The following is a 15,035-nucleotide window of genomic DNA, read 5'->3' as shown; positions in this document are numbered from 1 at the left end:
TTAGGTCATCATTTTAAACACATAAATGCTTCAATTTTTTCACATAAGAATTTCAGACGTACATAGTTAATATAAACATCTACAATTTAACTTTAATTTACGAACATATCTATATATGAACTTATTTTAACTACAAAAAAAAAAGTGATAGATAGGTATCCTGGTTCCCCTCTTGTCCCCACTACACCACTGATTATAATACCCCCACGGCTGAAAAGGAATGAACACATTCTATGACGGGTTTTCGATCTAGCGGGCTGAAGGTTATGACTTAGCATTTAAACTGTTAGGCATAGTTTACATTACTGTACACTGTTATGTTATACCTAATTTTCTTCATTACCAAAAACGATAAAAGACGTAAGTCCCGAAACCGTTACCATGGCTAGTGTTAAAATATTAAGATTTAGGTTATAGACGCATATACTGTAAAACAGTAACTTTAAAGAAAACTAACATAGTTGATTTAAGTTTTTTTCTGTTATGTGGGATCGATCGTTGCGTTACATCACCTTCACGGCTGAAAGGGGCGACCACCTACGATGACTGGTTATAAATCGCACTAACCATCAGCCAGTCAGTACCAGACTCTTAAACTAGATCGTTAGAAAGCTGATATTTCTACATCATATGATCCTATTCTGAGGTCTTTCACTATTTCATACACGTCTGGACTATTGTTTTCATGGACTATTTTCTGTCCAAGACAATTTACTACATTGTATTTCTACATCATATGATCCTATTCTGAGGTCTTTCACTATTTCATACACGTCTGGACTATTGTTTTCATGGACTATTTTCTGTCCAAGACAATTTACTACATTGTATTTCTACATCATATGATCCTATTCTGAGGTCTTTCACTATTTCATACACGTCTGGACTATTTGTTTTCATGGACTATTTTCTGTCCAAGACAATTTACTGCATTGGCTTTCTCTCTCTGCCTATTCAATATCATACTCGATGTTACAGGAAACAGTGGTCTTACATACTGCATCTGTCTTTGTGAACAGACCTCACACAAGGTTTTCTTATAACTTTACCATACTGAATCTGGGATTACACACCATTCTGCCATATCAAAACAGTCATTCAACAGAGAGAGAGAAACAACTGCTTTTAAATTGAGATTAAGGTTCATAAAATACTGCCATTTAAGTACGAACTAGAGTTTGTGGTTTGTTTTTTTACAAGAACACTCAAGGAGTGTTTCGTATTTTACGGAAGACGTATTTTCAAAATACGGAAAAACATTCAGCAGTTCGATATTGGGCTGTGAAGACTCATGTAACAGTTCCTGTTACCAGTTCTACATTTGTTCGTGAAAAACACGAGCTAGACAAGTAGTCAGATAGCAAGCCAAGCACAATTTCAGAAACTGTTCGAGCGGCCATAAAAAAATAGTAGAATATTGAATATAAATTTAAAATTACACTATTTACAAGAATGACGTCAGCATGACGTTTCACTGTTTATGGCGGTCATTATTTTGTAGTATTGTTTCAGCTGATGAGAATTCACATCCACTCTTTCTTCTTTCAGCTTGAATGATTTTAATGTATTTTAACCTACTCTTAACTGGTGCGTTTTTGGATTCTCTTGTTTTGTCTTTAGCTGGTGTAATTTAAAACCTATCTTCAGTTCTATTGTGTCAGTGGTGTATAGTTTTTGTTTTCATTATTAATATCCAAATCATTTGTTAATTGAAATACATCACCTGAGTAAAGTGTTGTGTTAAAGATTTTCTTGTTTTTTTAAATATGATGTAGGCTTATGTTAGAACAGCATAGGTAACAACTGCTTTTTATCACTTTCCTCTAACGTTAAACTCCTTCATTTGTCTGTCCTTTTTCATGAGTGATGTAGTTTATTGTCTTTCTCGAACATAATTATTGTATGAAAGTTGTGGTCAAGTGAGCCCCATGCAAACTGTAATAAATGTGTATTGAATTTTACGTAAAAACAAACGATTTCATTTCTACTTCTATGAACGGTCAAATGTGTGTTCTGATGATGCTTCAGACAAGTGATATAAACAAAATGTTTTTTTACAGTAATGATAAGTGCAGTTTCTCCTGGCTAGGACGATCCTTTTAATACTGTTTACCATTTACTGGCTTCGCTTTACGTGTAAATTGTAATCAATTATCCCTATCTTCAATAAAATATTCCTGTAAAACAGTTTAGATTATGCACTATTTCATTAAAGACTCTTCATAGACTCGGCTGCAGATCTCATGGCTCAAAATTCTAAAAACCTGGTTTGGATGCCTGTGACGGATACAGAACAGAAGGTAGCCTTTGTGGGTAGCTTTGTGCTTGACAACAAATAATTCAAATAAAATCTTTAGTAAAACCTTCCCAGTAAAGGACTTGGTTTCATCCTTTCCTCAATACAGGATTTCTAGAAAAGTAATTGATTCAATTTATTCTTCTCTAAAGGATTTCTAGAAAAAACTTCATTTGGTCTTCATTAAAAATTTTTCCCAAAGAAGACTTGATGGGATTCTTTATTTACTAAAGGATTCCTAAAGAGGAATTGGTTTAATCTGTTCTTCACTAAAAGAGTTCTAGAAAAGGACTTAGTTTGATTTCTTCCTTAACTAAAGAGTCCTAGAAAGGACTTGGTTGGATCCTTTCTTCAATAAAAAATTCCCAGAAAAGGACTTGAATTGATTCTTTCTTTACTAAAGGATTCCAAAAATCATATTTGTTTTATTCATTCCTGTCTTTGTTATACAGTTTAGAAAATGTCTTAGTGGTCAAAATATGATCTTTCAAATACTGTGTAAAAACATTATTAAAAACAACGCAACCTGTGTATGAAACAACACTACAAACAACACAACCTGTGTATGAAGCAATACTGATTTAAGATAGAGATGATACAACCTGTGTATGAATGGCAACAACACTGATTAAGATAGAAACAACACAACCTGTGTATGAATGGCAACAACACTGATTAAGATAAACAACACAACTTGTGTATGAATGACTACAACACTGAAAAGATAGAAACAACACAATCTGTGTATGAATGGCTACAACATTGATTTAAGATAGAAACAATACAACCTATGTATGAATGACTACAACACTGATTTAAGGTAGGAACAACACAACCTGTGTATGAATGGCAACAACACTGATTAAGATAAACAACACAACTTGTGTATGAATGACTACAACACTGAAAAGATAGAAACAACACAATCTGTGTATGAATGACTACAACACTGAAAAGATAGAAACAACACAATCTGTGTATGAATGGCTACAACATTGATTTAAGATAGAAACAATACAACCTGTGTATGAATGACTACAACATTGATTTAAGATAGAAACAATACAACCTGTGTATGAATGACTACAACACTGATTTAAGGTAGGAACAATACAATCTGTGTATGAATGACTACAACACTGATTAAGATAGAAACAACACAAATTGTGTATGAATCGCTACAACACTGATTAAGATAGAAACAACACAACCTGTGTATGAATGACTACAACACTCATTTAAGATAGAAACAACAACCTGTGTATGAATGGCTACAACACTGATTAAGATAGAAACAACACAAACTGTGTATGAATGACTACAACACTGATTTAAGATAGAAACAACACAACTTGTCTATGAATTACTACAATAATGATCAAGATAGAAACAACACAACCTGTGTATGAATGGCTACAACACTGATTAAGATAGAAACAACACAAACTGTGTATGAATGACTACAACACTGATTTAAGATAGAAACAACACAACTTGTCTATGAATTACTACAATAATGATCAAGATAGAAACAACACAACCTGTGTATGAATGGCTACAGCAAAGGTTTAAGACAGAAGCAATAAAATAATTGTGAGTTTGTAAAACAGAACACAAAACAAAATGTTGGCTGATGCACAATATACATACAAATTACAATAGTGCATTGTTCTAATATTATTTGTATATATATATTGTGCAGTAACCAACATTTTTGTGCGTTCTGTTGTACAAACCCACAATAATTTTATTGCTTCTATCATAAACCTGTAACAATAAAGAAATACATGTACACGCTTTGTGTTTTCTAACAATGCAAATAAGGATAGGTTTACAATGGAATTTTGAGTTGTTAGAAAACTCAAAACGTGTACGTTTTCTTTATTGTTACAGCAAGCCAATTGTTTTACATTTCACAATAGCTTGTTTGTAGACACTGTTTGTGTTTTCATGTTTACATTAATTTACAGTTTTTATAGAGTAATTCTGATTCATCGATGAATTTTAACTTTTGTCGATCATATTCTATGTATATATTATTTTCTGTAATTTAGTAGATATATTTTTTTAAACTGCATTATTCTTGGAAGTTGAAAATACATTTTCATGAGACCCTTAGACAACGGAAAACATTTCTATCTATAATGCGTTTCAGGATATTTTAACTTGGAAAAATAATTTTATTCTAAATAACATCAAGCATTTTAAATTATGTCGTTATTGTTAAGCAGAAAGATACACAATGCCCCTAGTGGCACAAAAAACGGGTTTTGAATCACGTGGTGGGCAGAGCGCAGGTAATCCAGTGTGTGGCTTTGTGCTGAACTGTAAACAAAGATACGCAATGGGCTATTTCTGCTGTACCACCACGAATATCGAAACCCTGTTTCTAGCGTTGTGAATTCTTACCCTTACTGGCAAGTCAGAAAAAAATTATGTTCGTTAGCTTTTAATTCTGATACAAACTTACTGTTTTACTGACAATGTGTACGTTATACTAAATTGATTTTTGGAAGCTCACCACGTCGTTATAGTCCATGTCGCTACGTCCGTTCACTCTACTTGACATGTGAAGTTTTAATATCAGTGATCAAACCGATATTAAGTGTATAAAGTTTCAATAAAAATGTGATTTGTTTCAAAACTTGTAGTAATTAGTTACAGACATAGCTTGTACTTGTAAATATAAAACTACAAGTGAATTCTTGATGTCATTGACATGTGACCTGATGTTTCAGGAAAGACATCCCGATACACATCATTGACAACGAAAGCTACGAGAAGGATGTGGTGTTTTACGTGGAGCTTGGAGACCCAAAACTTGAAGAAGGTATTAAGTCTTTGAAAAATAACACAAGTCATTAAAATATTCAGCCAATCACTAACAAATAGTCACCAAAAATTAATTGGCTAGTCAGTAATATATAGTTATTAAAAATATTCAACTAGTCACTAACGTGTAATCACCAGATATTCAATTAGTCACTCAGAAATATTCAGCTAGTTTCTAACACGTAGTCACTAAAAGTATTGAACTGGTCATTGACTTGTAGTGACCAAAAATATTCAATTAAGCACTAACATGTAGTCATAAAAAATATTCAATGAGCGACTAAAATGTATCCACCAAGGATATTCATTCAACTAGTCTCTCTCACGTTTTCACTGAAGAAACTCGACGTAGACATTTAATATCGTATTTATAAGAACATATTAAAACTTAATAGTTGTTTCTACTTCAAATACATTCAGTTATTTCTTAAAGTTAATGTCATTCAAGAAGAGAAAAACAAAATTCTTCAAACTGTTTATGCGATAACTAGAATTCCAGGTTCGAGTTCATACACAGTAAAATAATATATTACTGTTCTTGTGAGTCCCAAAACGTTGGTGTATAAAGTACTGTGTTGGTGTTGTGAGTTTTGAAATATAATGGAGGATGAATATTTGTAATCTGAGGTTTAAAATTTATTTACCTTTTATAACAAAACGTTTCGTAGAAAGCATGTTTCTGTAAAAATATAACAGGTTTTTTCACTCTCAGTCCTAGATATGAAATAAATCATATGTTAGATGAAACCACAATATTTATAAATATCACAAAATAGTGAAAGGGGTCCTTAGTACTGTCAAATTTATTCTAGAAAACGCAGAGAATACAGATGCTAGACGGATTACCTATCAATCATTATGTTTTGTCCCAGCGTTTCTCACATTTAGCATGGCTTGCCAAAAATATTGACCAGTTGTTGTTTCAGACCACAAAGAACGAAGCCTACACTAAGGTGTATTGATCGAGTTTTCAGAGGTGAATAACCTCTTCTCTTGTCATATGTATGTATTTATTTGGTTAAAATATAGTCATGAAAGTTATTCAGCTAGTCATTAACACGTAATTTTCAAAAATATTCAGCTAATCATTAACACGTAGTTTTAAAAATATTCAGCTAGTCACTAACACGTAGTTTTAAAAAATATTCAGCTAGTCACTAACACGTAGTTTTAAAAAATATTCAGCTAGTCGCTAACACGTAGATTTAAAAATTTTCAGCTAGTTGCTAACACGTAGATTTAAAAATATTCAGCTAGTCACTAACATGTAGATTTAAAAATATTCAGCTAGTTATGGGTGTTATAAAAGCGAGAATGTGAGAAGTCGAGGTGCTCAAAGATATCAGAATATGACATGATACGATTCTCTCCTCAGAGACGTGCTCTGATTGTCTCAAACACTTTTACATCGTCCACTCTCATTATAAAATATTTATAATTTTACGTCAGACTCTAGCTTTTCATAGGATACAAGAAACTTTTTAATCCTAAAGCCGTAACTTTTACATTCCCTAAAACTTTGGTAAAAGTCTGTTAAACGCAAGAAAATCTATTGTGTTTGCAGGGCTTTTTCTACGGTGAACAGTAGGATTTCCGTGCATGACCCAACTATTTAACAGGAGAAAGTCCTCGTGATATATTGATGTTATACGTAAATTGTATGGTTATTATTCTTGTTCGTCTATTGATATTGTAATATTGTGGTTCATGGATATAACAATTCTGTAAAGATATCTTATACATATTGTATACTTGTTATTATTGTTAATATTAATATTTTGACAACTTAATATTTGTTTGTCTAATAATTAATCAAAAACAGATTAACACGTTTCACCAAGAGTTTCAGTACAATAAACATCATACCATCTTCAAGTTAGAGCAAAGCTGCGTTTTCTAAATTTAAGAATCGAGTTTAAAAATTCTAAACACTATATTTTGTCTTTTTGCTCTGTCTCTTGGCTTAAACGGACTACGTAACTATGATGATACTGAATAGAATTTTTCCATAAAGTTAATAAAAATGCTATCAGCGTTAGCGGATCTTAATTTTGAACAGGTATACTAGAAAGAAGACATCTAGCTACTCAACAGCATCCACCACCAACTTTCAGACTATTCTAATCGAATACTGAGATTTGACTATAACTCTTATAACACACTCACAGCCCGAAAGTGTGGGGAGTAATTTTGCAAGAATGGACACGCACCATGGATCCTCGGGTTTACAGTCTTACTTATTGTAATGTCACGCCTGGCCCGTAATTTTGAATGACTTTAACGATAGAAAAAATAACTTGTTTTGTTCGCAACTGTTAGATAAAACAGTAAGTACACTGTTCGAAACTGTTAGATAAAACAGTAAGTACACTGTTCGAAACTGTTAGATAAAACAGTAAGTACACTGTTCGAAACTGTTAGATAAAACAGTAAGTACACTGTTCGAAACTGTTAGATAAAATAGTAAGTACACTGTTCGAAACTGTTAGATAAAACAATAAGTACACTGTTCGAAACTGTTAGATAAAACAGTAAGTACACTGTTCGAAACTGTTAGATAAAACAGTAAGTTCACGCAAGATTTCAAATGTGTTAAGTAAAGAGTTTTAAATTTTACAACATTATTTGGTTACTTGGTATTTGGCGGTGGTTACTTGGTATTCTTTGTTTTCTTTCAGATATTTTAGAGGTTGGTCCAAAAAATCTACTTTTCTATTTCACACTTTAATAATTAACTAACTAAGGAAATACAACTATACAGTTTTCAACATCTTGTAGTCCAACTCAAACAGTTTGTATTGTTTTTATATAATTTCTCATTTCATTTAGTAGTGTTAACCCGTAAAATAGCAACCGTGAAATAAAAGGTTCATTGTTTTCCTTGACTTGCAGAGACCAAGTCAGTGCCTGCAGTACAGCGTAATTATAGACGCCAGTACAGGAAAGAAATATGAGGGTATGTTAAGGATATCGTGTATCACACGTATTTAGCAAACATCACGCAGCTAAAGATCAGGATAACGGACGCCATCGCCACTGTAACTTTGAAAATGTTAGACGTGCTGAGAGCCACTAATGGTGTACAAATAGAAGTCTAGTGACATTTCGATAAAAAAACTTTCTGGCTTTGGCAACAAGATGTTTAAAACTCCACGATTGTATTTCTTTAGTTAGTTCAATATTAAATCTTACAATATGAAATATAATTTGGACCACCCCGTATTTAATAAGTTCATTTACTTAAAGGTGAAATCCAAAAATATTAGTTTCTTATGACCAAATATTTATTACTTTTGTGTCTCAGCTTCGCAGAACTGTCTATAGATTTAGAAGTATAATAGAAGTTATAATATTATTCCAAAATAAATTATTTGTGTTATTAGTTTGGATATTGAATTCTAGATTTGTTAAATGTAGTTTTATATAAGACTTCTATTGTTATACAAGAGGACTATTGTTACATAAAAATACTATTGTTATATGATACATGAGACATGTTATATTAATTAAAGAGTATTGTCAGAAGTATCCAATTAGGCTTCTATTTTTAACAATAATTTTCTATTAAGGTTTTTCTGCTGTATTTTACCATTTTTTCTAAATTTTATAATGATGCTACAATCTGGTACTTTGCCATCAATTGAAGTTAAAGTTGAATAGACATCAATGAAAAAATAACCAACAATTGGAAAAAAACTTATAACAAAACACAACATTCCAGTAAACACCAAATGTATTCAAAAACGAGGTACAAAACTAAAGTCCATACAATGTAAAAACTACACCGACAAACACAACACCAACAATATTTATAAAGTACAATGCAACAACTGCCACGACTTTTATTTGGAGAAACAAGCAGAAAATGGAAACTAGATTTAAAGAACAAAAATAAAACCTTCATACGTTTTTGAAAACTGCAAATCAAATAAACACAACATAACCACAGAAAACACCAAGATATTAAGTAGAGAAACAAATATAAACAAACGGAAAACCAAAGAAGCCCTACTTATACAGCAACTAAAACCAAAATTAAACCAATATAAAAGAGCACCTTTATACCTATACTAATTAATAACCTAACATTCACCTTCAACGCCCCCTATAATCACGTACACGTTTATAATCTCGTCCCAAGGACATGTGTCCGGCAACGATCAGTTGCAAACTTTTTGTTAACATGAAGGTGACCTAAGAAGGTCGAAACGTTGTTCTCTGCTTTATTTTTATAAAAGTGTTAATACCCATACCAACCGTCTGGAGATATAATGAACGAATGTCTTCTGGTTAGCAAACAATGAAAATAGTCAACGTTAAAACTATGTTATAAGCTGGTATTCAAAACTGGTATTTCTGAAATATGATGCATTTAAAATCATATTTACAATTTCTTATTTCAATTAACAAACGTAAATTCTATTTAAGGCTCATAAGTGACAAGGTAAAACACCACGTGAGAACCAGTCTTTGATTTAAGACTAATAGATGATAAGGTAAAACACCACGTGAGAACCAGTCTTTGATTTAAGACTAATAGATGACAAGGTAAAACACCACGTGAGAACCAGTCTTTGATTTAATACTAATAGATGATAAGGTAAAACACCAGGTGAGAACCAGTCTTTGATTTAAGACTAATAGATGACAAGGTAAAACACCACGTGAGAACCAGTCTTTGATTTAAGACTAATAGATGATAAGGTAAAACACCAGGTGAGACCCAGTCTTTGATTTAAGACTAATAGATGATAAGGTAAAATACCAGGTGAGACCCAGTCTTTGATTTAAGACTAATAGATGATAAGGTGAAACACCAGGTGAGACTCCGTCTTTGATTTAAGACTAATAGATGATAAGGTAAAACACCAGGTGAGACCCAGTCTTTGATTTAAGACTAATAGATGATAAGGTAAAATACCACGTGAGAACCAGTCTTTGATTTAATACTAATAGATGATAAGGTAAAACACCAGGTGAGAACCAGTCTTTGATTTAAGACTAATAGATGATAAGGTGAAACACCAGGTGAGACTCAGTCCTTGATTTAAGACTAATAGATGATAAGGTGAAACACCAGGTGAGACTCAGTCTTTGATTTAAGACTAATAGATGATAAGGTTAAACACCAGGTGAGACCCAGTCTTTGATTTAAGACTAATAGATGATAAGGTGAAACACCAGGTGAGACTCAGTCTTTGATTTAAGACTAATAGATGATAAGGTTAAACACCAGGTGAGACTCAGTCTTTGATTTAAGACTAATAGATGATAAGGTGAAACACCAGGTGAGACCCAGTCTTTGATTTAAGACTAATAGATGATAAGGTGAAACACCAGGTGAGACCCAGTCTTTGATTTAAGACTAATAGATGATAAGGTGAAACACCAGGTGAGACCCAGTCTTTGATTTAAGACTAATAGATGATAAGGTGAAACACCAGGTGAGACTCAGTCTTTGATTTAAGACTAATAGATGATAAGGTTAAACACCAGGTGAGACTCAGTCTTTGATTTAAGACTAATAAATGATAAGGTAAAACACCACGTGAGAACCAGTCTTTGATTTAAGACTAATAGATGATAAGGTGAAACACCAGGTGAGACTCAGTCCTTGATTTAAGACTAATAGATGATAAGGTGAAACACCAGGTGAGACTCAGTCTTTGATTTAAGACTAATAGATGATAAGGTAAAACACCACGTGAGAACCAGTCTTTGAGTTAAGACTAATAGATGATAAGGTGAAACACCAGGTGAGACCCAGTCTTTGATTTAAGACTAATAGATGATAAGGTGAAACACCAGGTGAGACCCAGTCTTTGATTTAAGACTAATAGATGATAAGGTGAAACACCAGGTGAGACTCAGTCTTTGATTTAAGACTAATAGATGATAAGGTTAAACACCAGGTGAGACTCAGTCTTTGATTTAAGACTAATAAATGATAAGGTAAAACACCACGTGAGAACCAGTCTTTGATTTAAGACTAATAGATGATAAGGTGAAACACCAGGTGAGACTCAGTCCTTGATTTAAGACTAATAGATGATAAGGTGAAACACCAGGTGAGACTCAGTCTTTGATTTAAGACTAATAGATGATAAGGTAAAACACCAGGTGAGACCCAGTATTTGATTTAAGACTAATAGATGATAAGGTAAAATACCACGTGAGAACCAGTCTTTGATTTAAGACTAATAGATGATAAGGTAAAACACCACGTGAGACCCAGTCTTTGATTTAAGACTAATAGATGATAAGGTAAAACACCAGGTGAGACCCAGTCTTTGATTTAAGACTAATAGATGATAAGGTAAAATACCACGTGAGAACCAGTCTTTGATTTAAGACTAATAGATGATAAGGTGAAACACCAGGTGAGACTCAGTCCTTGATTTAAGACTAATAGATGATAAGGTGAAACACCAGGTGAGACTCAGTCTTTGATTTAAGACTAATAGATGATAAGGTTAAACACCAGGTGAGACCCAGTCTTTGATTTAAGACTAATAGATGATAAGGTGAAACACCAGGTGAGACTCAGTCTTTGATTTAAGACTAATAGATGATAAGGTAAAACACCACGTGAGAACCAGTCTTTGAGTTAAGACTAATAGATGATAAGGTGAAACACCAGGTGAGACCCAGTCTTTGATTTAAGACTAATAGATGATAAGGTGAAACACCAGGTGAGACCCAGTCTTTGATTTAAGACTAATAGATGATAAGGTGAAACACCAGGTGAGACTCAGTCTTTGATTTAAGACTAATAGATGATAAGGTTAAACACCAGGTGAGACTCAGTCTTTGATTTAAGACTAATAAATGATAAGGTAAAACACCACGTGAGAACCAGTCTTTGATTTAAGACTAATAGATGATAAGGTGAAACACCAGGTGAGACTCAGTCCTTGATTTAAGACTAATAGATGATAAGGTGAAACACCAGGTGAGAGACTCAGTCTTTGATTTAAGACTAATAGATGATAAGGTAAAACACCAGGTGAGACCCAGTATTTGATTTAAGACTAATAGATGATAAGGTAAAATACCACGTGAGAACCAGTCTTTGATTTAAGACTAATAGATGATAAGGTAAAACACCACGTGAGACCCAGTCTTTGATTTAAGACTAATAGATGATAAGGTAAAACACCAGGTGAGACCCAGTCTTTGATTTAAGACTAATAGATGATAAGGTAAAATACCACGTGAGAACCAGTCTTTGATTTAAGACTAATAGATGATAAGGTGAAACACCAGGTGAGACTCAGTCCTTGATTTAAGACTAATAGATGATAAGGTGAAACACCAGGTGAGACTCAGTCTTTGATTTAAGACTAATAGATGATAAGGTAAAACACCAGGTGAGACCCAGTATTTGATTTAAGACTAATAGATGATAAGGTAAAATACCACGTGAGAACCAGTCTTTGATTTAAGACTAATAGATGATAAGGTAAAACACCACGTGAGACCCAGTCTTTGATTTAAGACTAATAGATGATAAGGTAAAACACCAGGTGAGACCCAGTCTTTGATTTAAGACTAATAGATGATAAGGTAAAATACCACGTGAGAACCAGTCTTTGATTTAAGACTAATAGATGATAAGGTGAAACACCAGGTGAGACTCAGTCCTTGATTTAAGACTAATAGATGATAAGGTGAAACACCAGGTGAGACTCAGTCTTTGATTTAAGACTAATAGATGATAAGGTTAAACACCAGGTGAGACTCAGTCTTTGATTTAAGACTAATAGATGATAAGGTTAAACACCAGGTGAGACTCAGTCTTTGATTTAAGACTAATAGATGATAAGGTTAAACACCTGGTGAGACCCAGTCTTTGATTTAAGACTAATAGATGATAAGGTGAAACACCAGGTGAGACCCAGTCTTTGATTTAAGACTAATAGATGATAAGGTGAAACACCAGGTGAGACTCAGTCTTTGATTTAAGACTAATAGATGATAAGGTTAAACACCAGGTGAGACTCAGTCTTTGATTTAAGACTAATAGATGATAAGGTGAAACACCAGGTGAGACTCAGTCTTTGATTTAAGACTAATAGATGATAAGGTGAAACACCTGGTGAGACTTAGTCTTTGAGGAAAGTTGCTTTGTTTTCAAAATAATCTGAATAAATAGGAAAGTTCATCTTGTTGTGTGCTTGTTTTTTATGTGTGAGGGGACTAATAATTAGCGTGAATTCATGGCTGTCGATTTATTACCGTAAGAGTGGTGAATAAATCGCACTATTCGATCAGACAAAAGTAGTTCAGGAGTTGGCGGCGGGTGGGCTTTCCGAATGTTCTTGTATAATTCTGCGCAGAAATTATGAAAACCTTCACCATTTATATGACTCCCAAGTATCTTAATTATAATCTTAGTCCTGAAAACCCTCACCAGTTACATGACTCCCAAGTATTTTAATTATAGACTTAGTTCTGAAAACTCTCACCATTTATATGACTCCCAAGTATTTTAATTATAGACTTAGTTCTGAAAACTCTCACCATTTATATGACTCCCAAGTATTTTTAATTATATACTTAGTTCTGAAAACTCTTACCATTTATATGACTCCCAAGTATTTTTAATTATAGACTTAGTTCTGAAAACTCTCACCATTTATATGACTCCCAAGTATTTTTAATTATATACTTAGTTCTGAAAACTCTTACCATTTATATGACTCCCAAGTATCCTAATTATTAACTTAGTTTTTTAAAACTCTCACCACTTATGTGACTCCTAAGTATCTTAATCATAGACTTACTTGCAAGAAATGAAATAGATGGACAAAATCATGTGTGTTCCGAGTCTGAAACTAATAAATATACGTTTCACAGATCTAATTAAAGAAGGAATTGGCCAAAAACTCAATGACGACACTGAGAAAACCGAACTATCAGAAGCGGAGAAAATCGCCATGATGGGAAAACCTCGTATTGGGGAGCAATACAGGTGTACAGTTAGGATCAAAGAAAGCAAAGAATTTAAAGTAAGGAGAGTATCCGTGCCTTGAAGATATTGTGGGTAAATAACTAGTTATTAAGATTTAATTAGTTCGTTTTGCAAGTGAAAAAGTCGTGTTGGACAGGTTTGAGCTTTGTTTATTTATTGTGGTATTCGTAGATGAACTGGTACCAACTGGTAAGTGTTAGGAATTGACGTGGTAACAGGATGTGTAATAGAATGAAGTGAACAGAATAGAAAAGGAAGAACGCGATTGCTCATGTATGAAAGTGAACGAACCACAGAGTTTTAGCTTCAACATTGTGACGTCAGAAAATCTAACTGACCTCAATATTACGTGAAAATGATCTGATGGACCTCGTTGTAACGTTAGATAAATCTGACAACCTCATTGCAAGGTCAGAACAATGTAACATATTTTAATGGAACGTCAAAACAACCTGATAATCTAATTGTAACATGAGATCAACATGAGTGGTTCCAACGTACCATTAGAATAATCTAGTTGGTGTCATTGTAATGTCAGAATAATTCAGCTGGCCTTATTGTAACGCCAGGATGTTCTAGCTGGGCCCAACGTGCCATTAGAACACTCTGGTTGATGTCATTGTAATGTCAGAATAATTCAGCTGGCCTTATTTTAACGCCAGGATGTTCTAGCTGGGCCCAACGTGCCATTAGAACACTCTGGTTGGTGTCATTGTAATGTCAGAATAATTCAGCTGGCTTTATTGTAACGCCAGGATGTTCTAGCTGGGCCCAACGTGCCATTAGAACACTCTGGTTGGTGTCATTGTAATGTCAGAATAATTCAGCTGGCATTATTGTAACGTCAGGATGTTCTAGCTGGGCCCAACGTGCCATTAGAACACTCTGGTTGGTGTCATTGTAATGTCAGAATAATTCAGCTGGCCTTATTGT

The 15,035-nt window shown here is 33.5% G+C and overlaps 1 protein-coding gene across 1 annotated transcript in view; it reads left to right on the top strand.

The window, feature by feature from the left end:
* Window positions 1-15,035, top strand: part of LOC143228620 (sodium/calcium exchanger 2-like) — a 39,810-nt gene that overhangs the window by 5,568 nt on the left and 19,207 nt on the right. Inside the window, exons 2-3 of the mRNA XM_076459845.1 lie at window positions 5,035-5,126; window positions 13,988-14,139. Coding sequence (XP_076315960.1) covers window positions 5,035-5,126; window positions 13,988-14,139 — 244 coding nt within the window. The remainder of the gene's footprint in view (window positions 1-5,034; window positions 5,127-13,987; window positions 14,140-15,035) is intronic.

This window comes from Tachypleus tridentatus, chromosome 10 (genome assembly GCF_004210375.1).
Source record: "Tachypleus tridentatus isolate NWPU-2018 chromosome 10, ASM421037v1, whole genome shotgun sequence".
NCBI lineage: Eukaryota > Metazoa > Arthropoda > Merostomata > Xiphosura > Limulidae > Tachypleus > Tachypleus tridentatus.
The sequence above is the reverse complement of the archived record's forward strand: the minus strand, read 5'-3'. Positions and strand labels throughout refer to the sequence as shown.